This window comes from Diaporthe amygdali (genome assembly GCF_026229845.1).
Source record: "Diaporthe amygdali strain CAA958 chromosome Unknown NODE_8_length_1307975_cov_65_857355, whole genome shotgun sequence".
NCBI classification, from domain to species: Eukaryota; Fungi; Ascomycota; class Sordariomycetes; order Diaporthales; family Diaporthaceae; genus Diaporthe; species Diaporthe amygdali.
In genome coordinates this window covers 354,853-379,744 of record NW_026517028.1, presented here as the reverse complement: position 1 = coordinate 379,744, position 24,892 = coordinate 354,853, and the positions used below count along the sequence as shown (strand labels likewise).

At 55.9% G+C, this 24,892-nt stretch overlaps 9 protein-coding genes across 9 annotated transcripts; 4 read left to right on the top strand and 5 right to left on the bottom strand.

The window, feature by feature from the left end:
• Positions 1-3,478: 3,478 nt before the first annotated feature.
• On the top strand, positions 3,479-3,955 carry J7T55_013347 (uncharacterized protein; the record flags this gene model as incomplete). Its single annotated transcript, XM_053141134.1, has 1 exon — positions 3,479-3,955. One exon carries the CDS (start codon positions 3,479-3,481, stop codon positions 3,953-3,955), a length of 477 nt encoding a protein of 158 aa, XP_052995690.1.
• Positions 3,956-4,405: 450 nt separating this feature from the next.
• J7T55_013346 (uncharacterized protein) lies at positions 4,406-6,072 on the bottom strand (the record flags this gene model as incomplete). Its single annotated transcript, XM_053141133.1, has 3 exons — positions 4,406-4,557; positions 4,896-5,884; positions 5,966-6,072. The coding sequence occupies 3 exons, from the start codon at positions 6,070-6,072 to the stop codon at positions 4,406-4,408; spliced, it is 1,248 nt and encodes a 415-aa protein (XP_052995689.1).
• A 1,217-nt stretch (positions 6,073-7,289) lies between these two features.
• J7T55_013345 (MBOAT family protein) lies at positions 7,290-11,174 on the top strand (the record flags this gene model as incomplete). The annotated part of the gene is made up of 10 exons (XM_053141132.1): positions 7,290-7,730; positions 7,783-9,243; positions 9,324-9,439; positions 9,865-10,020; positions 10,134-10,382; positions 10,427-10,483; positions 10,549-10,648; positions 10,710-10,918; positions 10,991-11,070; positions 11,125-11,174. 10 exons carry the CDS (start codon positions 7,290-7,292, stop codon positions 11,172-11,174), a joined length of 2,919 nt encoding a protein of 972 aa, XP_052995688.1.
• Positions 11,175-12,572: 1,398 nt separating this feature from the next.
• On the bottom strand, positions 12,573-13,803 carry J7T55_013344 (uncharacterized protein; the record flags this gene model as incomplete). The annotated part of the gene is made up of 2 exons (XM_053141131.1): positions 12,573-13,721; positions 13,798-13,803. The coding sequence occupies 2 exons, from the start codon at positions 13,801-13,803 to the stop codon at positions 12,573-12,575; spliced, it is 1,155 nt and encodes a 384-aa protein (XP_052995687.1).
• A 1,580-nt stretch (positions 13,804-15,383) lies between these two features.
• On the bottom strand, positions 15,384-15,985 carry J7T55_013343 (clathrin adaptor complex small chain; the record flags this gene model as incomplete). Its single annotated transcript, XM_053141130.1, has 2 exons — positions 15,384-15,413; positions 15,581-15,985. 2 exons carry the CDS (start codon positions 15,983-15,985, stop codon positions 15,384-15,386), a joined length of 435 nt encoding a protein of 144 aa, XP_052995686.1.
• A 550-nt stretch (positions 15,986-16,535) lies between these two features.
• Positions 16,536-17,662, bottom strand: J7T55_013342 (short-chain dehydrogenase reductase family protein; the record flags this gene model as incomplete). The annotated part of the gene is made up of 3 exons (XM_053141128.1): positions 16,536-16,941; positions 17,014-17,305; positions 17,437-17,662. 3 exons carry the CDS (start codon positions 17,660-17,662, stop codon positions 16,536-16,538), a joined length of 924 nt encoding a protein of 307 aa, XP_052995685.1.
• A 682-nt stretch (positions 17,663-18,344) lies between these two features.
• On the top strand, positions 18,345-20,009 carry J7T55_013341 (uncharacterized protein; the record flags this gene model as incomplete). The annotated part of the gene is made up of 4 exons (XM_053141127.1): positions 18,345-18,636; positions 18,704-18,805; positions 18,863-19,172; positions 19,289-20,009. 4 exons carry the CDS (start codon positions 18,345-18,347, stop codon positions 20,007-20,009), a joined length of 1,425 nt encoding a protein of 474 aa, XP_052995684.1.
• A 1,137-nt stretch (positions 20,010-21,146) lies between these two features.
• Positions 21,147-22,866, top strand: J7T55_013340 (glutamate-cysteine ligase modifier subunit; the record flags this gene model as incomplete). Its single annotated transcript, XM_053141126.1, has 3 exons — positions 21,147-21,298; positions 21,435-22,427; positions 22,764-22,866. The coding sequence occupies 3 exons, from the start codon at positions 21,147-21,149 to the stop codon at positions 22,864-22,866; spliced, it is 1,248 nt and encodes a 415-aa protein (XP_052995683.1).
• A 165-nt stretch (positions 22,867-23,031) lies between these two features.
• On the bottom strand, positions 23,032-24,024 carry J7T55_013339 (serine/threonine-protein; the record flags this gene model as incomplete). The annotated part of the gene is made up of 1 exon (XM_053141125.1): positions 23,032-24,024. One exon carries the CDS (start codon positions 24,022-24,024, stop codon positions 23,032-23,034), a length of 993 nt encoding a protein of 330 aa, XP_052995682.1.
• Positions 24,025-24,892: the final 868 nt, after the last annotated feature.

Sequence of the window (24,892 nt, the reverse complement as noted above, 5' to 3'; positions counted from 1 at the left end):
GACGCGAAACCCGCGGGCGGAGGGAGGAAAGGGATCGATGGGCCAGCAGGAAAACTCCCCGTACTTGAAACGTGGTTGACGGAAACCCTAAAGTTTGGACGCAAGAATAATGACGCTATTGCTGCCCTTGCTCTGCTTCTGCTTGGTCCCAGGAGGATCAGCGCTGGCTAATGATTCTGCCATCCCACAGGGGAGGGGGCCGCAAAAGAATTGGAGTCGAAACTCAAATCATCCATCTCTCGCCGATAGAGTTTTGAAGTTTGCCATGTTTCGGTGGCGGGCTGTGACGAAATGGATTTTTTTGGAGGGGGGGGGGCCTTGGAGCAAGGGACCTTGGAAGAGGGAGGGGTTGGTTGACTAGCAGCAAAGGGTTCACCGTTGTTCGCGTCGAGAGCTGTCATCAGGCACTTATCCGTCTGGGTGGTATATTCGCAAACGTCCATCTAGTTCGTCTATCTTTGGTAGATGCAGACCATCTCGCCGGTCCGGTGCAGGCAAGGACTGGGAACCGGGTCTCCGTCGAGGTACATGCGCAGCACCAGCGATGCCGAGCGCGCCAAGTACTGTACGTGGTACCACCGATGAGAAAATTGGGGAATGGCAGCCGTTCAATTCCGTGTTATACCCAACCCTTGACCGTGGCCCCCTACCTACCTGCCTAGGCAACTCTTGGGGGTATGGGTGTATATGCGTGTGTGCGACTGTGTGTGACAGAAAGAGGGAAGTATCGTCAGATCGTACTCGTTCAGATACGGGGCTGGCACTGATGGGCCGATGGATCACGAGAGGCGAGGCCCAGACCAGGTGCCGGGAGCACCACCTAGGTAATTGCAAACGAAGCACATGTGGGACATGCTCCACGCCATCGGGCCCCCCTAGGGAAGTTCCTTCAGCGTGCGGTTTCCTGTATCTGCGGGCCAATGCTGGCTGTATCAGCATGAGATACATGTAGCTGCAGGATAAACAGGAATCCGGGCTAGGAACGGGAATACTGTGTGCTCCAGGTGCTGTAGCAGCAAGCAGCAGCAGAAGCAGCAGCAGCAACCGCAACCGCGCCAGCCCTCCCTCCTGAGGATCCTGATCATCCTGAATCCTCTGTGGCCCACCTGCGTGACGCTGATCATGATTACATAGGTACGGTGTAATGTGCGCAGGTATCAGGTAACCAGGTATCGAGGTACCGTGCCTCTCTGAACTATGTAAGGAGGGCGGGAGGTACGGAGGCAATGTACATGTACTGTGGTACAGTACCCAATCTCACAACCCTTTCCAGAAGTGGCCGACATATGCGGGAAAAGGGTGCATTAGTGGGGCCTGACACCTTCCTAGCGCGAACCTTATTTCTGCCGTGCGGCTGTCGGGCAAAACAGACAGGTGGGAAGGCGCGAGATGGGAAAGTGGGCTGTGTGGGCTGCCTGGCTGTAGGCTGTCAGGCTGTATAGGCTGTGGGCTTGTGGGCTTGTGGGCTTGTGGGCTTGTGGGTGGGTGTGGTGGGCTATGGGTAAGGGGCAGAGGGAAAGGCAGCAGAGCCGTTTGGTTGGGCTGCATCAATCAACTCATTCAATTCAATCAATATTCGATATACGCCCATCCACCCATCCACCCATACATCAATTCAGGATCCACTCGCACAAAGCATACTCCGTGCACCACATGCGCACACGCACACGCACACGCCAACACCAGCACCAACCCCAACCACCTCATGTCAGGACTCAGGACATCGGATGCGAGCCCTGGCAACTCCCTCATCTTGGTTGGGGCAGGGCAAGGGCAGGACATGGCAGGGGACGGATCCTTCCATTGCGGATACGTGCCACTGTAAATCTTGCCTCTGCTGTGGGTCCCTCTTCGTCGCATCTTCACGAATTCCAGACAGAAAAAAGGACCACAGACGATCCAGTTGCCCACTTCCCACGATTAAGCTTTCGGACCTCGTTTTCCTTCTCCCCTTTCGGCTTCACCTCCGTGGCCTTTGTGACGCGCTACCAACCCGTCGCCCAAAGTTTGTTTCACAGGCTCTCGCATCGACGACAGCTCGGCGGCACTTGCCACTGACTGCATCTGCGGAATGCCCACATGCATCCAGTCTGTACTGACTGCAAGTCCAGTACAGTACAGTACAGTACTATGTACTATACACACGTTCACCAGGCTGCCAGTCCGATGTGCACCACAGTACTGTATGCGTGCCCCCGGTGTACGGAGTATGCATATGCATGCAGTATGCGGTAGAGTACATTACGACGCACGCCACAATCGAGCCCCTTCCCAATATCCTCCCCATCCTCATCCCACATCCCTCGAGACATGCACACCCGCACGCAGCATGACCTTCCGCCTTCCGTAGTCCGCACCCGCCTCCCGAATGCCTGCGTTTTATTGTTTCTTACAGTCAGAACAGCACATGGGACGTCTCAATTGGACCCACTCTGCGTGTCCTGCCAGCCTGCCAGCCGCCCGACGTGGGGACTGTCCAGTGTCCACGCGCGGAAGCAAGGGCACAGCTTGAACTGGACCCTTGCCCCGGTTTTTGAACAGCCCCACGGTGACACTCTCCCAAGCTGCGGAATGTCTTGTTCGGGACCTTCATGGACACTGCGCAGAGTCAGTTCATCTCGGCTTGGCGACCATGATTGAGTCATCATCTCCCCAGTGATTGTTCCCGTCGCATGGCCGTGTCGTCACGATGCCCTCTCCTTTGGAAACGTGCACGTCGGTTTGCCTGCCCACCTGCCATAGGGCTGACTCAATCAGCGGACAAACAGCCCGGAATCGCATGCTTTCGGCGTTACGCCAACCGTGGCTGTCACAGCATCTCAGGCCAGAAACTCTCACGGCTGGCAGCGGCACGAGAGGAACCCTTTCCGCGATGACGACAGCCAAGCTGCCGTTTCCCAATTGTACCCACTGTGCCATCATCACCCAAGTCAGTTTGGCAATTCCGACGGATTTCAACCCTCGCGGCGGAGATGGCCTTTCAATGTAATAAAACCACCTTGATTCGCATTCGCCTATCCTGATACGGGATACCATGCTTATACCACGGCAACGGCAAACAACCTGGCAGCATCGCGGCTCTCGTTCCGCGTGAATAATCTCCCGTTGGAAAGGGCGTACCGCGGCGATTCAGCCCCCATTCGAAACGCCTCGAGCTGCCAGCTCATACCTCTTGTGATGCTGACCCGCTTTGGAAGGCCAGTCAAACAAAAGTGCGGTCTTGGGTGGCAAGTCATTTGAACCTTATCGACCTCGAATCCCAATCTTTTCCGCCCGTCCTCTCGCCATAACCGGCGGGACTAGCATCAAGGTTTTCCGCGTGGCCAACCTTCTAGAACGCTTCTTCCACTGTGGTGTGAGATGACAGACGAGCGCCCGATTCAGCCAAGACACAAAACCCGGCGCCACTAGCCCTGCGCCCGCAATATGCCCGCCTCCATACACGCCTGTATCGTGTCAAACCGGCGTCGACAGTTTCATGCTCCGGGTAAACTTCACCACTAACGGGTCGACAGGTCACTACAGTTGCGTTTCTCAAGGAGACGCCGAAGAGATACTCAACGGCGCGCGGTGCGAGGTCAAGCTGGCGAAGACGGCAGTTGCTACCATGTTCCCAGGGTTTTGCCGTGATCGGCCGATGTTGTCCTTGGGTCTCGGCGAGCCTGGCACGATGGTGCCGTGTGTTTTCTCTGCCGCAGTCGGATCGAGTGGTCTAGACCAGGCGTCACGGCAAGGGCAGCCCTCGCTCGCCAAGAATATTCTGCCGTTGCTCAGGCGGCTTGGGCGGCCAAGAAGCTTCGATATGCCTTCCATCCGTATTCCGTGCGTCTTTCCAGAAGGTGTCGACTCGTTCCAGACGGTCTTCTTTGCTGGGGATCCTCATGACCTTCATGCGGCTTCCTCCAATGTCATGACACTAGTGTGTGCGCGCGCATGCCGCCAGGCTGGGCCATAGTGGAACAGGCGCTGGATTGGAGCAGAATCTTGACTTGCCAGTCTTGGTACAGAGTCATGATAACCATGTTACTCCGTACTTCTGAGAGTAGCGGTGTCTCTAGTAGCTTCGTGGAGGCAGTTGTTGCCAATTTTGGTTTATTGAGCTGTGCTGTTATGCCTTTTCCCGCCATGGATACACACACAAACGTGCAAAGCAGACATCTAGAGTTGCCCAGGTCCCCTGGTTTTACCGCCCCATTTGCGCCTCGCCGCTGATGCTCATGCAATGCCATGCAACTCTAAGAAATTTTTATACGTGCACGGAAAGCCCGCCGCACAGATGCAGGAGCCCACCCACCCGGCACCATACCTCAGGTCAGATTTACGTCAACGGCACGCATCATCAGGCCCCCAACAGCAGGCCTCGATGTCAGGTACAGTAGATCATGCTGCATTACGTGCTTCTGCTCTACCGTGCCTTCGGCTTCCTCTTGCCGATCTGGTAGCCCCATCCTCTGAGGACCTTGACCACCTTCGGTGTCACTGCCGCCGTCAGGGGCACCCGGATGAAGATGAAGCTCTTGTGGATGGCATACGCCAGGGCGAGCTGCGTCGCGAGACCTAAGGGAATCATGCGCATGTCAGCTGGAGGACTTTTGTACTTGGCGAAACACCCGGGGCCACTGGGGCGCCCAACTCTATCTGGCTTTTTTGCCCCCAATCCCATCGAGGAAAGTACTAGCGGTCCCGAAAGCGAAGCCATATCAGTTGTGATGCGGTGTTCCCTTGCTCCGCCCGCTTCCCTCAGCGTGCCCAGCTGTGCGTTGGACAGAGCAGGATTGGCATCGTGGACAGGTTTGCATCAACAGCATAGGCGAGACTTGAGACAGGAACACCAGGCAGATAAGGGACGAAGGGAACAAGAACTACGTAGGGGATTTCGTGGGGGCGTGACTCACTCGCTTCCTCCTTGTGCCTCTCCTGAGCCTTCTCAACACCCCAGCCGACCTTCTCGATGCCCTCGCTGGCGCTGTTGTCGCCCAGCTCCTCCTTCTCGGCGTCCTTGAGGGCGGCGCGGTACTCCTGCCACCGCTCCTTGACCGAGTCGGGCACGATCTTCTTCACGCCGGCCATGACCCAGCGCTCGACCTCGGCGATGCGGTCGGTGCCAACCATGCGCACCAGCAGGAAGCAGAATGGGAAGTCGAGCACGCTGAGCCCCAGGTACACGCCGAGTGCCGCCCACCCGTACTCGCGCGACAGCTTGCGCAGGCGCGCGCTCAGCGACTGTGGCTCCGCCTCCGCTCCGGCCCCGGCCCCGGCTCCAGCACCCTTGCCGCCGCCCGACCGGCGCGCCCACGTCCAGCTGAAGGTGCGCTTCTGCGCCCTCTGTGATAGCCACTGTGTCGCCTGTTGTGTCGTTCTTGATGCTGCCGAGGGGCTCCGCAGGAATGTCGTCCGCACAGTGCCGAAGGGCCTCGCCCCCGTGGCGGCTGCCTGCCTGTTGGCAGCTCTCGCTGGTGCGAATATAGTACTGGTGGGGTTTGCGCTGCCACCCTGGGCTGCCAGCCTTCGTAGAGGAGCTCCCGAAGCTGTCGTCGTGGGCTGGCGGCCCAGCACCGAGGCCCGGAACGCCCCGGACATGGAGCTTCGTAGCATTGTTGGCGCCTCTTCTATTGCGGTCGGTCGTGCTCGTGCGGGTTGGGAGAAGAGCAAGGCGGCTGCTCGGATTGTAGTTGTAGACCGGCGCGACGGGATGCTATGAATGCTGCCCGTGCGTCTGATGCTCGTAGGATTTGATCGAAGGTACGTTGAAGGAAGGGGGCGGATATGTCGGAGTTTAGAAAAGAGCTTAGGAAGCTGACGGCCTCGGCCGGCGGACCCGGTGGCGATGCTCGTGGGATCCTCTTCCTTTCCGTTCGGGAAAATGCGGACTGCTGGCCAGTCTCTTGTCTGTCAGGAGCTTGCAGCGCCCGTGGCTTCCGTTGAGCAGAGTCTGTCTGTGAGGCTCGTTCTCTGCTGGACGCACTGTCCGTCGCGGTCGTATGTTGAGCAGAAGAGATGGAGCTCCTGCTCCTGCGCGATGATGGAATTTCTCTGCCTTGGAGGGCTCTGATTGGGTGGGAACAGCGGCATCGGCGAAATACCGCTGCGTCCGCCCGGGAGCTCTGTGCATCCAGAGCTTGCAGTGCTGTGCTGTGCTGATGTGCCTAGCTAGGTACATCTGCGGACAGGATGATCGATCGTACGTGCTAGAAGAGTACTGTAAGCAACTAACTACAACAGACCTAAACCACTTGGGCAATTTGATCATTTGCTTTGTAAGTCAGTATTTGGCACTCGTCCAATATTCACGCCATTGCATAATCCTGCCATTCTCAGCCTCGCGAGAGGCCTGAGAGATTCCCGAGGTCCGTCGACATCACAAGCAGAATCCATGTGCGGAACCCTGTGTGTCTCTCTAATCCTCAGCATGTGGTACATCACCCTCCGAGTATATCTCAGCAAGCCGAGTCTTCCAGGCTTGGAACTAGAACTCATGATGCACCTAAGCAAGGGTTGAAGAGGCGGCCTAGAGAAGAGCACTTGACTCTAGTGTAAATCGTAAATCATATTCCGATGCTGCGCACCGCGAATAGTTGAGAAATTCTTTGTTTGTGCTTACTTGTGAGGAGACTTGACGTCAAGCTGAGATGAGATGCCCACCCATGCTGGTTCTGCGGGGGCTGTTTCGTACCGTCTGCACGCCGGTGACCGCGTATAAGTCCGGATAAGTCAAAGCAGGAGCTGTGGTCTGAACAGGAGACAGCGTGTCGTTCCTGCTCTTGGGGCTCCCGTCTGATCTGATCTGTCATCTCCAAACAAACTCTCACTCAATTCGGGGAAACCACGCTGGCGTGGGTTGCTTCGCAATCGTCTCCGTGATCTGCCCCTGAGTAGTGACAGGAGCCCATCTGTACGCCAACAGCCGTGGCGGATCAGTCGACAGACGGTAACACATTCCAGGATCCATCGATCGACGCCATTTCTTCACAGCTTTGCGACAAGACCCAGAAAACACTCGGCCTTCGGTTCTCTCGGAGTGCACGCCCTCGCGGATGACATCTGTCTCTTGATGCTTAACCTCCCGCTGGATCCGGCCGAGAGAGAGCTCTTACACGGTACAATACAGCTCACGTCGCCTTTGATAAATCCAAGGTGCGCACCCCGCTGTTACATTCATTCGTCTTTTTCGCAACGCAAAACCACCGCAGGAGAAGACTACATTTAGCCCGGCAAAGGCTTTGACCGCATCGCATCGCATTGTTCACACTCATCTCACACGTCCATCTCACTTGCTGACAGCTCGTCAGATGGCTGTGAACGGGGCAGCTGGGTCTGCTGACCTCAGGACCCAGGAGGACACCGTTCATAACAAATCGACTGAAGAGACCTACTTCACAAGAAACACCTCACCACGGGCTTTGAGGGAAGCCCTGCAACTAGCCAACAGCGGGAAGATATCGACGCCTTCGGAGAGCGCTAGCGAGGAGGATTATGACGAGCAATCGCAAAAGCCGATCGCCGTCCTTCGATTGAATAGGAAGCGAGAGAAGAACCAGGCCGCTGCGCATCCGACGTCTGGCAGCAAATCAAAGGCCAGCGAGGGGACCAGCGAAGTTGCGACTCCGAGCTCTGCGTCTTCTGAGAATGGGACACTCGAGGATGTGGCGTCTCTCAGAGGCGCAAAAGTTTATACCATTGCGTCGGATGACAAGGAGCTTCGAGAGATCCTGAGACGTGGCATGCAGAGGGTGAGCACCGAAATGTCCCGCGTTGTAAAGGAAGGGAGCTAATATATTGCAGGCCAAGGAACCAGAGTCGGGTAAGAAACGGAAAGGGAGATTCAGTGACTATGTCTTTACGAGGAAATTCTCCACTTTCGACAGGCAGAATGTCGCGGCCGCCAACAGTCCTTTTCATGGCTTCTTTACCCTGTTCTGGATCGCCATCGCCATGCTCTTGCTCAAGATCGGAGCAGACAACTGGAAGAATACGGGCAGCCCACTCGGCACCAATGATATAATGAAGCACATGTTCAAAAGGGATGTTGTTGTCCTGCTCATATCTGACGGAGTATTGTGTGGTCTCACCGGTGTTAGCTGGATTCTACAGCTCCTTGTACAAAAAGGGTATATGGATTGGGACTCGTCGGGGTGGATTCTCCAGAACGTGTGGCAGACCACCTTCATCGGGAGCACCATTGGATGGACCCAGCTCCGGCAGTGGCCTTGGTCTCACACCGTCTTTTTCGTGATGCACTCATTGGTCATGCTGATGAAACAGCACAGCTATGCGTTCTACAATGGTTATCTGTCAAGCGTCTACAAGAAGAGGGCAGAGTTGCTCAAGAAGCTCAAGCAACTAGAGCACGTCGAGGCTGTAAAATCACCCTCACAGACTAAGCCGACAGCCTCATCGATATCAACGGACCATCTTGCCCACAGACCCTCGAGGCACGATGTACGGCAGAGGCGCCAGTCGCTCCATTCAGGCTGCGAGACGTTTAGTCAGGACCTAGAGGGCATCGAAGAAGCCATCAAGTCATCCCAGCCCCTCGACCTGGAGCAGATCCATGTGTTCGAACAGATCATCAAGTGGGAGATCGATGGGCTCACCGAGGAGCTTCAGGGCAAAGCGACCACTGCTGAGAGGGCGTATCCCAACAACATCACTTATCAAAATCACTACGAGTACATCGTCTTTCCGACCCTGGTCTACGAGCTCGAATACCCCAGGTCCGAGCGTATCGACTGGGGTTACGTGGCGGAGAAGGCGGTTGCGACTTTTGGAGTCATTTTTGTAATGATGATGGTATCTCAAGCCTTTATCTACCCGGTGGTAATGAAGACGGTCCATATGAAAGAATCCGGGATGTCGTTGGTCGAGCGCTTCAAGGAGTTTCCGTGGCTGTTGTCGGATTTGATCTTCCCTTTCATGATGGAATATCTCCTGACCTGGTACCTTATTTGGGAAGCCATACTCAACCTTCTCGGCGAGCTGACTTACTTTGCCGACCGTGAGTTCTATTCTGACTGGTGGAACTCGATCAGCTGGGATCAGTTTGCGAGAGACTGGAACAGGCCGGTCCACAACTTCCTGCTGAGGCATGTCTACCACAGCTCGATCAGTGCAATGAAGGTCAACAAGCACACGGCGACGCTGTTCACATTCTTCCTGTCAGCACTGGTGCATGAGCTGGTCATGTGGTGTATTTTCAAGAAGCTCAGAGGCTACCTGCTCTTTATGCAGATGTTACAGCTACCGGTGAGTGCCCAATTTCTTTTCCTAGAGCAGCTTTACGCCGGTAACTGTCGCAGTGTCATTGCTAACCCAGTTTGACAAAGCTTGTCCAGCTGAGCAGGACGAAGTGGATGAAGGGCAGGAAAACGCTGGGAAACATCAACTTTTGGTTGGGCATCTTTACTGGCCCCTCGGTTCTGTGCTCCCTGTACTTGATATTGTGAGAGGTTTTCCCCGCCAATTGGGGGGATGATGTAGTCAGTCTAAATGAATAGTGTCAATCCACATCAGGAAATAGGCCTGGTTCCTAATAATCTGAAAACGTGTTAGTGACCCTGGAAGAGATGAAATGTTCGGAACTTACCATCGAGACTAGCACCTCACCTACTCCATCTGGTCCATTCACTCACCTCGGCCGTGCTTCGTCCACCTCGGGAAGCCCGGCGTACCTACATTAGCTGATCTGATTAGGCACCTGGCTCGCCTGGGGACCTCTGGGGACCTCTGGGACCTCTGGGAGAGGTAGCTGCAGCGGTGAGGTCACCGCGCGGTGGACCTCGCAGGCGCACGGGCCACCCGTGAGCCTCCCCCCCAAACAAGCAGCAGCAGCCTTTGAAAGGCCACTCACTTTTTTCCGACCTTCAGCTCTGCTCAACACCACAACCTCCTCCCCCCCATCGTTCATCAACGAACCGCATCACCACTCCATCCTGACAAGATGTCTCGTGGCGGTACCACTCTCTACGTCACTGGCTTCAGCCACGGCACTCGTGCCCGCGACCTCGCCTACGAATTCGAACGGTAATTTCGATCCCTCCTTCCTCAGCCCACCCACCACCACCACCACCCAAATCTCCAGTCAATAGTCCAGTCCAGTCCAGTCCAGTCCATCGAGGCCTCCTCCATCCTCCCAGCCGCCCTCGCCCTCGCGTCGAAGTGTTCGCTATGTATACCCACCGTCGTGTCGTACCCACCGTCGTGCCATGCTTCCGCCCTGCCCCCATCGTCCCCCCTTCGATCGAGCGGTCGGCGATGACAAAACGCTTCCAAACAAACACGCGTGGCTTTGCACCGGGCAAGTCGCCTGACAACGGTATCCATCCGAGCCTGCGACGCTACCTCGACGCGGCGACGACGCGATCGCAGATTTCGAGACAACCTTTGTCCGTTTCGCTTGGTTTGACTCTACTGACATCATCCGACACAGCTATGGCAGGCTCGTCCGCTGCGACATCCCTGCGCCTCGATCCGCCTCGAGCAGGCTGTAAGCATACATACCCTCTATACCGGAGCATCCGGCGGGATACTGGTTGCTAACTACAAGATCAGGTTTGCGTTTGTGGAGTACGAAGACCGCCGTGATGCTGATGATGCCTACCACGACATGCATAACAAGCGGATTGGTCGCGACGACATCCTGAAGATCGAGGTAAGCTTGCTGCTCATCGCAGTCGCCATCGACCAACGTCCATTCACTAATGCTGCCGCAGTGGGCCCGTACTCCTCCTTCCGCATCCTGGCGCTTCGATTCTGGCCGTGACCGTGACCGCCGCCCTCCGCGCTCTCCTCGTCGCCGCACACCCAGCCCCCGGCGTGCTCGCGACTACTCTCCTCGCAAGGATGACCGTCGTGATCGCGACCGTTATGACGACCGCGATCGCCGTGACACTCGCGACCGTTCGCGATCTCCTGACCGCCGGTAAGTGAACGACCCCTCTTCAACAGTGCAAGTCGGGCATCCTCGTGGTAGATACTGACCTGGCCGATACAGTGACCGCGATGACCGGGAGCGGGATGATAGGGATGACCGGGATCGCCGTGAGAACGGCGCGAACGGCGATGACCGCAAGCGTAAGCACACAAGCTGCCAAGATCACCCCAGCGACTTGCTGACACATGCAACAGCCCTGGACAGCCCTCCTCCTGTTCACGACGACCTCGACACCGCGGAGTAGATGTGTAAAGCGCACGGATCACGGATTACGGCTCACGGATGTGGATTGCGAGGTTTCTGCTCTTCCCCTTTCCCGCGGCACTAACTGAACGGAATGCTTGGTCCATTTTGACTTCCTTAATATGGGTGTTTTAGTTTCCGATGCGGATGCGGACATCGGCAACTTTCTCTTTTGACGGCGTCGGAAGAGCGCAGAGGCTGCGCCCGAAACTCGGTCGACTTCTATCGGAACGGTTATTCCTCACTAAGAATGGACAGAATCGCGACAAAAAAAAGTATTTAGATCATCGTAGGACGAATACCATGCATGCATTGCTCCAAGGAGTCCACACGATTCTCAGTGAAGCCCTCCTGATAAGGCTCCTGCTCAAAGTAATTTCAAAGATCTTGGAATTGATCTTGCTCTTGATGGACATTGAGAAGATATCTACAAGCAGTAATCTGTGTTGAAGCGCGTACAAACAGTGTCTGGGAGACTGACAGACCGCGGTGGCAATCGCAGCCATATCTGCGCCTTTTTATCTATCTGATTTGGAGGGATCCGGCGGCTCTTTGGAGGTCTTCCCTCCTGTCCACATATACCGATACATCACACAGGTCACTTCAAGCAATTTATTGCAGATTTCACATGCATTCTGGTATTTCCACAAATGTCCAGTCGGCCAGACTACTACTGTCAAGACTGTCCCACGTCCCCTCGACGTCCGCAATGACTGTCAAGGGCGCCAGTGCGCGGGCTTCTGCATCCCTGGCACGTATGTTTGTGGCCAAGCAGCAGGTAAAGTAGGAAAAGAGAAGGACCAGAGGGAAATAAAAACAAAAAATAAAAAAAGAGCCGCTCTCACCGGCCGAATCAACGGACCCCAGACCCACGGAAAACCGATAATTCACATGCTAAAACGCCTTGCCGCAAACAAACCTCACCTCCGTCCGTCCCAACCTCATTGCTCCCAAAACCCTGAGAACTAAAGCCAAGAAAAAGGAAATAAAGAAAGACGGCTCCTTGTGTGTGCCCCTGCTTGATCGATGCCTTTGCGCGTAAAAGTACAATATTAAAAGCAAACTAAGCGAGGCAAGCAGCCAAAGACCCGATCTGCGCGGTGCCGGTCGCGGCGGCCAATAGGGTGAAGGGCATGTAAAGTCGACCACGAGGCTCCTATTGACCGGGAAATATCCTGCTCAGGCGAAGCAATACTAAGGGAGCGAAATGAAAGTATCATCCCATAATGGACTCTCGGCCCAACAGCTACTGCGTTGAAGCAGTGTGACCAACCAGCCCGCGCTCCGTATGCAGATGAGATCCAAGAAACGCCATGTCCAATAGCGAGACAAGTCCGAAGTGAAGAACGAAGACAGGAGAAGGAGTCAGCAGAGACAGCTCGCCTGAGTCCGGCCAAGCCTACTCGATCTCCATTCTTCCCGCGATATCCTCACTCATGCCGCGCAACGCGCTGAGCCTCGGACTTGTCTCATGCTCATCGCCATGGTCGTCCTCGGAGGCCTCGTCGCTGAGGTCGTCGCTGAAATCATCGTCGTTATAGTCCTCGTAGCTGCCCGCGAACTCGTCAAGCTCGAGCACGCCGTCCTTGTCGCGGTTCCACGAGAGCCCGTCGTCCGCGTAATCGTCCTCGTCGTCGCTGGTCGGTATCCGCTCGGCCTCGCGATCGCCTAGCCAGTACCTGGCGCGCTTGTTTGCGCCGGCGTCCTCGAACTGCAGCTGCCTGCGCTTGCGCAGGTCACCCGTTGATGACGAGGGTGTGAGCGACATGGCGCCGCTCCGCTGGCGATGACGGAGCGGTGAGGGTGGGTTGTAGCTATGTGAAACCACGGGCACACCCCGTACGTAGAGATACGCGACGCGCTTGCGATCCCTGTTGAAAAAGAAATAGTGCAGGCTCCAAATGGCGGCAGCTTCCTCATCGAACGGATTCGAGCTCGGTTGGTACGAGAAGACGGTGCACTCCTTGAGAGTCATCTCCTTATCGATCAAGGCCCACATGTGGGGGCCCCATGGTGGAGACTCCGTGCCGGACACGGCCGGGGGCGACGACCCCGTGTCAGCGGCAGCAGCCTTGGTCCTCTTACTGGGAGGGAGTAATGAGGTCATGGGGAATTCGGTGGTGGACGGAGCGTTGGGCCGCGCGCTATGCAGGGTCGTGTCGAGATTGGCGACCACTTTCCTCAACATGCGCTCGCGCTTGAAGTCGGCGGGCCGCAGGACATGACTGAAATCATAGTCCGGATGTGACGCGTTCAGTGTGGCGATGAGGTATGCGAATGTCCTGCGACTTGAGATGTCGGAAAGAGGGCCGAACGGACTTGACCGGGACAGATTGAGGTTTGTGCGCTGGGGAGGGGACAAGCTGGACCCGAACTTGAGCAGGGCGGCATGTTGTGTTTCTAGCGATTTGTCAATATTCTTGTAGAGCTTCTTGTCGGAGCCTGCGGCTTTGGTCGTGTACAGATCGCAGCCGCCAGTAACGTGACAATCGGGTGTGTCGAAGTTGAGCGCGCTGGCGACGACGTCGAAGTCGCGAAGAGGTAGGAACTAGGAGAAGCTGGTCAGTCTTGCATGATCCTTGTGATTGCGGAGGTTAGAATGAAGTCAGTCTGAACTTTCTTACCTTCATCTTGCAGATTCGAACTCGGGGAGGCTGAAGAGTGCTGTTCAATAGACGTGGTGTGGTATTGGCGTCGTGGGTTCGGGTGTTATCGAGTCGGTGGAGTTATGTTATCGTGGGACCACTGCGTCATTCAAATGGAACGCGACTAAGGGGTCCGATCACAGAGGTACAGCCTGGTACTCGGGGTATACGGGACCAGATGACGGATGAACCTGATCGCTTGTTGGCTGAGGTGGTGAAAGGGGCGTGGCAATCACAGGAGTTGGATCGGATGCGTGGATATGATGCAGTTGCTTGTGACGGTTGTGACGGAATCGTGTGGAGGACGGACAGGCGGGTGGGTTCCTGGCTGTCAGTCGGTCAGGCAATCGCAGGTGCAGTCGCAGTGCACTTGCAGTCGCAATCCAGAACGCGATAGCGTCCAGATAATCTACTGGGCAGAAAAGGCCATTGACACAATGTAAGGAGGGTAATCTGGACAAGGCTGATGTGCTTCTTGGTAAGGAATGCAAGGGGTTTGTTCAGGAGAGGAGAGATGAGATACGGTAGGTGGTGATAACGCAATGGACATAGGGCGGGCGGATGGGCAGTCGGGCAGGCGTTTCGGGGAATCCAAGGAAGTCGCCAGTTGTTTGTCTGACACTGGGTCTCGGTAAGCAACCCTGGAAGAGACCCGGCACATGGGCTGAGACCACCTAAGTGCCAAGTCGTTATGGGGGTGGGGGGAGAGGGGAGCTGTGAGGGACAGCACAACAAAGGAGTCGAGCTCAGCCCCTGAGGGACTATAGGCAGGTGGGTGGGTGGCTTGCTCGGGTGCATTGATGCGGGGACCTGCGAGGGATGACGAATGACGAGCGAGACGGCCACCACGAGTAGCGTCCCGTGGGCAGCCAGAGAGTCAAGTCAAGTCAAGTCAGGTCCGATACACACGAGTCTCCCTGGACTCGCTTGTTGGATCGCTGCGATCCTTGAGACGTTAGAACGTGCATCAGTCCGCCCGGCTGGATGGACGGATGGATGGACTGGTCGATGAATGAACAAATGAATCGATGGTTGGATCGAGGTGGGTGGATTGAATTGGTCTGCCGCAAACGGACCTCTTCGTCGAGGACAGACCTTGCAAGTCTCTATTAGCACCCAATCCGCAGGTTTGCATACCTCCTAGCCTGTGCGGCACCTTATCTGTCAACAGGTGTTTCCCCGAGACCTGCCTCGTTCGACCTCTTCAAACCCAATAGTATTTCTGTTGGTCCCGATGTGCTTCGGGAAGAATTGGTTTGTTCACCTCCTTGCCCGAACCTAGAACGCCTGACTCCATGCATCACGCTCTTCCAAGTGCTGTTGTTCGTGCTCTCATGGAGCGCCTCAGCTTGCGTAATCTCGCCCATGGGTGTCTCATTCCAGGCAGCCCATCATAGTATGCCGACATCTTTGAGTGCGTCTTTCACGCGTTCCATTTCCTGAGTGTGTTGTAGGTCGGTTAGCCGGAGCAAGACGCCACACGACCGTGTACCTTTCCCAGTGTAAGATGGGCATAAGTAGATGGGGCATATATGTAGGTAGGCAATAGTATGTATCCAGCTGCGTTACATGATCTTGGTCACTTCGTCCTCGACCTGGCGACAGTGGAAGGGCGTCAGCGAGCTGCAGAGTTGAGAAATGGCGAGGAATGCAGCAGGAGGGCGACAACGACCAAGGGGTGGGTAACCTTGCAACCAAGCACGTCCGAACCAACGGCAGCTACGGTGTGTAATTTGAAGGCGAAGGGAAAAGCTTAACTGACCTCCATGTCCTCCAACGAGTCCTGCTGCGCAATACATCGTAACACGGTCTTCTTACTGCTCTCCTGCAGCTCACCGGCCAGCAGGAGCTCGTCGAGTATCCAGTAGGCCTTTGTGAAGGAGAAGATGATATCGAGCTCGCACACGTTGCCGTAGTACTTGTCCATCTGCTCGACGTAGCGGTGGATGACCTCGAGCGTGATGAGCTCGTTGTCGTCGGAGGAGGCGCCGGCGATGAAGAATAGAGAGGCGTATCGGCGGTAGACGATCTTTGTGTCCTTATACTCGAGGAAGTTGCACATGCGGGTTCGCCTGGCCAGGACTAGCTGGGAGACGTCTTTGACGATCTTGGCCTTCTCCTTGGGGGACATGGTCTGGAACCATTTCGCAAGACGCTGCACGTGCATTTCGGGTCAGGTCTGCGCTGCGAGGCAAAAAGGGGCCCATGATGACAGAGGACAACATACAACTTTGCCCTGCCGGGACAGCAGGATCAAATAGTTGATTGCCATGATGGCAATCCCATCCGACGATGAGGTGATAAGAAGTCGGGTGGTGTGGATTGGCAATGAGAGCGGAGGCTGTCGTCACTAATAACTGTCCTGACGAAGATTTGCTGGGCAGTCAATCAGTTGGGTTGGCCACGAGGGGTGCAACATTGAACAGGTGCCCAGGTGGATCATCCTGGGCAGCCATAGCAGTAAAGAAGGGTCTTATCGATAGCCCTGGTTCACGTCGTGCACGGGCCGTTAAGCGCCTAACAATCCCAGAGAGTCAACTCATAAAGGCCCTTGTAGAGATGGTAAGAGCTTCCAAACTCAGGACCAAGACTGAGGAATCTACCCGAACATTGGACGCCAAATCTTTGGCTTCGTAGTACTGCGGACTAGATTAATTCTACATTTACCTTTTCTGAGTAAGTTGCTGCATGTTCGTCTTTCCACCTCTTGCCACAAATTACATCAAGCCCGAAAGTTGCTTCACACACTCAGGCTCAACATGCTCGAACTTCTCGACAAGCTCTGTCCAGATGCCCCTTTGCAGTCGCTGCCCTTCCACGTTTTTAACCCAGTCAGGCACCCAGAATTCCTTGATCTTGCAGCCTGAGAGCAGTTTGCCGTGGCTCTCCCCGCCAGCCACCAAGCCATGCAAAATTGTTCGGCTGCCCTCCTCTGAAGTCCGCGCCATCATGGCCTTGATCGCCGAGAGCATCGCCTTGGTGAAGGAACCGGCGTCCCTGCCCAAGCCGGAGTGGCACAGGCCGGGTGCCACCATGTTCACGACGACACCTGTGCGCTCAACAGGTACCGCTGCTGTGAGTTGTCGCACGGCCAGCTCTTCTACAAGCTTCGTGAGCGCGTATCTGGTGCAGCCAGCATGTTAGTGGGACCCACTCGGGACTGTAGACGCACAGGTGGTCTAGACGTTCTCTCACCTTGCATTCATATTGGCCTTCTTCTGGTCGTTAAACCCCTCAAAGATATTACCATCACGGCTCTTGTCCATTTCGCTCCTAGCCGTGTATCCCAGGACGCTGACGATAAAAACAAGCGTGGGCTGGGTCCCGAGCTCACGGGCGACCGCGCTCAACTTAGGCAGCATCAGGGTCCCCAGAAACAAGGTGTTCACAACGTTGACTTGTATACTGGTCTCCATGCCCTCTGAAGTTGACCATGAGTCCAGCAATACACCGGCGTTGGCGACAAAGCCATCGATCCTGTCTACTTCTGCGGATACCTTGTTGACAAAAACCTGAATAGATGGTTGGGACGCCATGTCAATGTGCCAGACCTATTGTAGGTTAGAATGAATCCTTGATCGAATATCATTAGAGTCCTTGCCTCTACCACCCCCTTACGGTCCGTCGTTTGCTCAATGTCCTTTTTAGCATTCTCGCCTGCCGTGAGATTTCGCACGGCCAGGATGACGCGTGAGGCCTTGAATTCGACAAGATGCCGTGCAGTTTCCAGGCCCAGCCCAGAGTTGCCGCCTGTGACGATGTAGGTCTTCCCAGAGCAAGTTGATTCATCTGCCAGTATGGGCAATTTTCGGTACTGCTCGGCAGTCAAACGGAGCATGACCATTTTGTCTGTGCCGTTTCGTGAAACACCTTTCGATCCTGAGGATCGTGTGTCGAGATAGATTCTGATCAAGTCGAGAATTAAATATTGTTGGCCAGTGGTGACTTAGGATGATGTACAGGCAACACTGGCGAGGACGATGAGACTTTATATATTTGGATATATTCCAGGTTTTCACTCCATATTTCTATTTCTAGGTAGGCTTCCGACCTTGTTTCGACAGCACTGAGCAGTACAACAAGCTGCAAATTGCTGCATACGTACGGACGTTCCGCCAAGGAGTTGTCCACGCCCAATCAGATATTACTTTCCTTTTCGAGCCTCAACTCCATGGAAGAAGTTCCTCGGCATTTGCTCTGAGCCCTGCCAGTCCCTTGCAAGTACTACTGTACGTATATGGGCGCTTGCCTGAATATCGAAAACCACCCTCAGACGCACTCCTACAACATTTGCCAGCTTACTATGGTACATGCTTGTGCTCCTTCGCTTCCCGCCGAATTAGATATCATTGCCCTTTTGTGGACTAGCGGCTCGTTGAAGGCGGCTTACATGGTCTCGACCTATCAGATTTCACGCCAACCGGGCCTTCGCCTTCCTTCCTTGCTGGCCTCTCATCACCTCAAACCCCTTCTTTGATTTATCCAACAGTCCCCTGAGCCCGGTAAAAGCAATCCGACATGCCTCCATGGCGCTGCAATTCATCGACCAGGGTGGCGGACCAGAGACGGGCATAGGCTCTGCCGAGCGGCGCATAATCCGTTCCCATGTGATGAAAGGCAAGAATGCAGGCAGGCCACGCCGCTCGACGAGGAAACAGACGACCGCCTTGTACCCCATCAAGCGCGTCTTGACCTGGACCGCTCCTGGTGTTGTGACGGCATCGGCGGCGAAGTCCAGGCAACTGCTGTGGAGCGACCTGAGCCTCACATCGTTCCCGCAACAACTCGATTCTGAGTCTATCAGACTGATGCATAGGTGTATGTCCATTCCTAAGATTTATATTTTGATTCTTAAGACTTGTCTTGTCTGACATAAGTGTCCCAGGGTTCTTCGACATCAGTGATGAGTTGTTCCCGCCTCAGTTCTGCTCAAAATTTGATATAATCAAGTCGATCTGGGTAAATTGTATCCTTCAAGATGAAGCATGTGAGCACAAAAGACCATGAATCCTTTCAAGTTCTCTATAGCATTGACGTGTCACAGACTTCCATTCTACGCTGGCAATAACAGCATCCTACGTTGACTTTTACCAGCGAAAGCCCAGCATATCCCCGAAGACATTGCATCATATCGCAAAGGCGTATGAGCTGGTCAATTCCAAGCTTTCCGGCCCCGAATCTGTCTCGGACAGCGCTATAGCTGCCGTGGTTGCCCTCGTCATGTATCAGCAGGTACACAATCAGCACTATACTGGTCTGGTGCATCTGCATGGCCTATATCAGATGATCCGTCTCAGGGGCGGGATTTACAGTCTCTTGGAGGAGAATCGCGTGTTGGCGCTGAAGGCATTAAGGTGCGTACTCGTGCCTGTGTCCAAAGTCTTTGATGTGCTCTTGCTGTCTCATTTTGAGCGCCTCCTTTATCCTTTATGATGAAGATCGAGCAGAAGCTCAGGCTTATGAATATCAGGGTCGATGCAGAGTTGGCGTTGCAAACCGGTTCACGCACTCTCTTTGGAACCGAAGCCCTGTCCAACGCCATCTCACCCGGTCTTGACATTCTCGATATCATCAAAGTACATTTCCCCAATGCCACACCTCCAAAGTCCAGACATATTATGCTTGAAGCCGTGGCCTTCTCCGGAGTCCTCAACAGGATGACTCGGGAGGCAAGCCCCAGGCTCGACCCGCTGTGCTTCATGGAAATGATAATCTGGCTCCTCTACCGTTTGGTCGGCGCCATTCCTCAAGAGCAGCCACGCTCCTCTCGCGCCTTAAATTCATCTGGAGGACAGTATGAAGAAATCGCTAATCTGGGCATGATGGCATTCATGACCACCTTGCTACCAGAATACGGCCGGACGCCTCACCGCTCTGGTTACCCTCTCCTTTGCCGTCGTCTGAAGAGCGCCATTCAAGATCTACACTTCACACCCGCCCTGGAAGAAGAGAATAGAGACCTCTCACTATTGTTGCTATGGGCCCTGTTTGTCAGCGGTGTCTCGGTGATGAAGGGTGAGGAGCTGCGAGAATTGTCACCATTGATTCTGAATACTAGCACACGGCTGCACCTGTGCGATTGGCCGGCTGTTCATGACCAGTTGTGTCAATTTCCTTGGATACGTGCCCTGCACGACCGTCCCGGCCTCGCGTTGTGGGAAACCTCCCAGCAGCGGGGCCGCGAGACTTGACCAGCTCCTGTCACTGGCAGGCTGATCACGGCGGTATAGGCTTTGCTCACTGCGGTGCACGCTATACTTGAGCCGCTGAAACTGAAGAACACATTGGACGCTCAGAGTGTCAATAGAGATTTCAACGAGTAGAGGGGGATCTACGCAGATCTATCTTCCAGGCCCAATCGGGTCAGAACCTGGCCGAGACCCCACGCCCAGTGCATCACGCAAGACGACGAGGCGGGGGGTTGCAGGATGCTATTGGACGGTTAGTCGAGAAGAAGGCGCAGGTTGAACGTGGGATTGTTGTATATGGCAAAATATGGCAAAATAGAGGGTTGAATGCTCATGAGGTGAAGCTGGCCGTGCAGACTGCTCTCCTACTGGCAAGGCGCGGCCGGCACGCCTTAGTCCCTACATCGTGGACCGTTACACAGTGACAGACAAGACAAGACACTCCTCGTATCCCTGGAGTTGGAGCAACTCGCTTACAAAAGACAGCCCCAAGGGCTGAAGGGTTGGTTATCGCCTTCGCTGTCTCTCTGTTTTGGCCGCTGCCGCTGCAGGCCAGGCCCCACTCGTGGCGCCCAAGTACCACCCAGGATTGCTATGTACCCTGTATGCACACCTAGTCATGGCCACTTCCCGGCGCGCGGGGCTGCAGACACCGCGTGATGGGTGATGAGTGATGGATGAAGCAAGCTTTCACAAGCTCCCACGCGGGCCGTGGGGTATGGATGGAGATAGATGCCATTGCAGACGCCGTTGCCGGTTCTTCTCTTTGGTTGCAGCGCGGGGTGTAGTCTACACTAGGGAAGTAGGGCCCATCCTGACTTGCATCAAGGCTGCATGTCCATCGACTATAAAGACGTGCAGTATAGATAGATACTGCTTCCTGCCCATCGCCCGCCCTTCTCCCGAAAATGCAATGGTAGCTATAGTCAATGTCTGCCCATCTGCTCATCATTACAACATCAGTCGAATTGATGACATTTTTGGTCTCTCCAGGACAATCACAAGCCGGGGCTCAGGCACATCTTCGGCTCGAGCTACTGTCAAGAACAGACATATTTAATATGTCATGATCACATTACTAATACCAAACCCAATTTAGCCAAACGGGCCCAGCAGTCCCTTCATCGGAAAACCCCCACCATGCCACTTGCCCTCAAGACCCAAAGTTTCTTTGAACGGCTCAAGAAGTTCGTCCTAGCATTGATTGACCGCATACTTCCTAAAAAGCACAAACTATCACTGTCGAGAGGCCAACGCAGTACCATGGCAAAACAACTGGTGCTCTCCACTGGGTATGCCGTCCTGTTCTTTGAATGCCTGTCTTGGGTTGTCTTGGCTTGTCCCGATTGTCCCCTGTGCCACACCCCCAAAAGACAAAGCAGCCAGCGCCGACACATGCTAATTTTCCGCGCCTTGTCGCATTTACAGTAACATCGTATCCGGCGGCCCCTCCATCATCCGCAAGCCAGGCGCATACCGCTCCAACCTCGAGCTCACAAACTCGCTGCGCAGCAACTTTCTCGCCGCCAAGCAGGAGTACGCTTCAGCGACACCGACCTCCAATGGCCACGCCAACGGCAGCGCAAATGGCACCGCCGCCACCACCCCCAACGGCATAGCCGACGCCACCGACGCACAGCCTGCCACGCCCACCACGAAAACACCTACCCCGCTGCCTACATGGACGTCGCGAGACCCCGCCGATGACAACACCCTCTACATCCCCCGTATAGACTGGTCGTCCGACACGGGCTTGCAGGAGGACCCTTCGCAGTACGACATCACCGTCAAGATCTTCTACCTGCCCACGTCGGACGTGGCGTCGCGGGCGGCCTACACGCGGCGGGCGCTGGCGCTGGTGCTCAAGGAGCTGGGGGTGTCGTCGGTCTCGCTGCTGATCGCCTCGTTCCCGGGAATGTCGTTCGAGGGCGACTGCGAGTGGGAGGCGGACAAGCTGAACGCGTCGCAGGGCGACGACGGCTCGGAGCTGGCGACGTGGGCGCGGGCGGTCGAGCCGCTGCACGACGAGGGGCTGGCCCGCCAGCTGGGCATCGCCGAGTTCGGCAGCGAGAAGCTCGCCCGCTTCCTGGCCGCCGCCCGCGTCCGGCCCTCCGTCGACCAGATCAACATCAAGAACTGCTGCAACGTACCGCCCCCGCTTGTCACCCTCGCCCGCGACGCCGGCATCGAGCTCTTCGTCCATAGCGACTGCACCGACATCTTGCCCAAGGGAACCCTGCGCGAGCTCCTGGGCCAGGGCGTCCGCGGCGCCGGCGTGCTGGCCGACCCGGCTGAGGGCGTTGATGACGGCCTGAGGGGCGAGCTGACGCCGCAGTGGGTGGTCAAGTACACGGCTGTGGTGAGGGACCGGGGCGTCATCGAGAACAAGGGTTACTTTGCCGGTGCCGAGCTCATCGAGGAGTAAGAGCTTCGAGACATGTGCGGGCTTGGTGGGCGAGGCTGTTGATGGACTTGAGGCGCGACGGCATCCCCGCGCCTTTGGCCCCTCTCGTTGACACCACTTTTTAGCGGTTGGGCGGCTGTTTGATGTCTATGTACGTTTGATTGCATCATGCCCCACGGCGGCGAAGATGCACGATTTGGATATGGCGATAGAAGGCGCAAGGAGACATATATCACATGCTGCAAGCGAGTTACCAGATCAAGCAATAAGAGTTTAGCTCGAGGAGCTACATCCCTGTGTCTTCCTCTTCCCCCGTCAGGGTCCGAATCGTACATGTCTTGCTTGATACCCAGCGCGCTCTCCGGGGCGCTGGCGCATGGTGTGGTCGAAGGAATCGACATTCCTCACACGCACCTGGTCCTTGTCGAGTCGCAGCTTGCTGAACACTTCCGGTGAGTACGCCGATCCGAAGGATCTCGACCGACGGCGATGTCTAAGTTGTAGGTGTGTAGCTGGGGCTTGGGATGGTCGTAGTTGGCATATCCGCGTGTAGGTTGGCGAACAAGTCCCATTCCAAGAACCGCTTCGCATAAGCATGGAGCAGACTGAATCGGTGCCCCCTCAACCGAGCATACTCCGCTTGCGCCCGCGCATCCGCACGTCCTCCAGCTTCCTCAGTACCGGCTTGGACCCCTTGAAGGCCGATGCGTACCCGGCCAGTACCTCGCCGAACAACTTGTCGGTGCGCGGGTGGGTGCTGAGGAATGCGCGCTCCAGCACGTACAGGTCCACGGCGCGGTCCTCCTCGCTCTGACTCTGGCTGGCGAGGCCAAAGTCGATGATGACAATCTCGCCGTCCAGGATGACGCCGCCATCACCGTTGCTATGGCCGTTCGCCCCCGCGTCCGCGCCGTCTTCGCCCCTGGCTGGCGCCGGCCGCAGCATCATGTTGCTCGTGGTCAGGTCACCGTGCACTATGCCGGCGGCGTGCAGGGCGCCGACCGCGGCGCCGACCCTCCTCATCAGGGCGACGAGGTCGGCGTTGCCGCCCTCGCGGAGCACCTCGGCCTCGCCCTTGTCGCCCAGCCAGGCGTTGACGGCGGCGCGCACGGGCTGGCCGGCGACCCACTCGATCATCATCCAGCCGGCGGCCTCGTCGACGCAGTAGACGGCGGGCACGGCGACGCCCTCGCGTCGGGATTTTGCCAGGATGCGAGCCTCGGCCAGGATGCGCTGGCGCGTCAGGCGCGCGTCCAGGATCGGGTGGCGGTAGGGCTTGGAGGGCCGGTACTTGAGCGCGCAGGGAAGTGACGGCTGCAGGTAGTAGGTCTTGTAGAGCAGGCCCTCGGCGCCCTGGGTGATGAGCTCGGGCGGCTGGGAGGACTTGTGCGTGAGCACGCGCGGGAGCGGGATCGGGGTCTGCCCCGCCATGGTGGACGTGGACGTGGTCGTGATCGTTGCTGTGGTCGTGATCGTTGCTGTGGTCGTGATCGTTGCTGTGGTCGAGCTTGTGGGCGTGGGTTCGGATTTGCCTGGGTGAGTCTCGGGATGCGTGAGCTTCTGTCGCTTGGATTGTGGTTCGTCAATAGAGTTAGAAGCTGGTGGAGTTGTCATGGAGAAATGCTTAGGCCGTGGGACTGATGCGGGTTGGTTGTTTCTTGCCGACGTGGGCTGTGGTGTAGCATGCTTCCAATCTAGATGGGAGCTCTCAGGCCCAGCTGCCAGGCCAGGAGGGGCAGAAAAGTTCTGGAAGATCTTGGGCAGGCAGGGTTCCAGGGTTACAGCGGCTCTCACCCCCTCCAGATCGACAGGCATGGCAGCATTCCCCTCTTCCCTGGGCTTCCCTGCAGAATAGCCTCTACACCTTGGTGCGCCCTTACAACTTAACAGAGATCGCGTCATGCCGACCAATGTCAGTGTCCATGGGCCGGCCCGAGGGCGACAGTTGTCAGTCGTAAGGTCCTAATTTCAGGCTGCCCAAAGAGAAAAGGCCGGGAGCATTCACGAAGATTGGCTGTGGAGCCACGATAGTCGGTCATCCAAGTTGTGAGAGTAATGGCCTGCTCTTTTCTTCCTTTCCTCCCTATCTTTGCTGGTACGTTCAACTGGGATTGTTCCCCACATATTCACCAAACAGCTTGGTCCAGAATCGACAACACGAGCTGAAATACAGCAGTCGTCTCAAGGCTATACGGAGGCACGAGTTGTACTGTGTACGAACAATATTCTCCTTCCACCGGAGACACCAGGATGTATTCGGAGACTTCTGGAAATTAGAGCTGCAAGGGCTGGTGGTTTCGGAGGTCTGACACACCTGAGAGTGTATACGATGGTGGGAAACGCCGTCACAAGAACCTGTGTCTGATCAATCGGCTCTCGGGCTGTGTCACATTGAGAACACCAAAGTAAACAACCGCGCGAGACCTGCTTGGACGGAGCAAAAGAAACAATGCTGCAGCACTGCTGCGTCCTGTGTCATTCC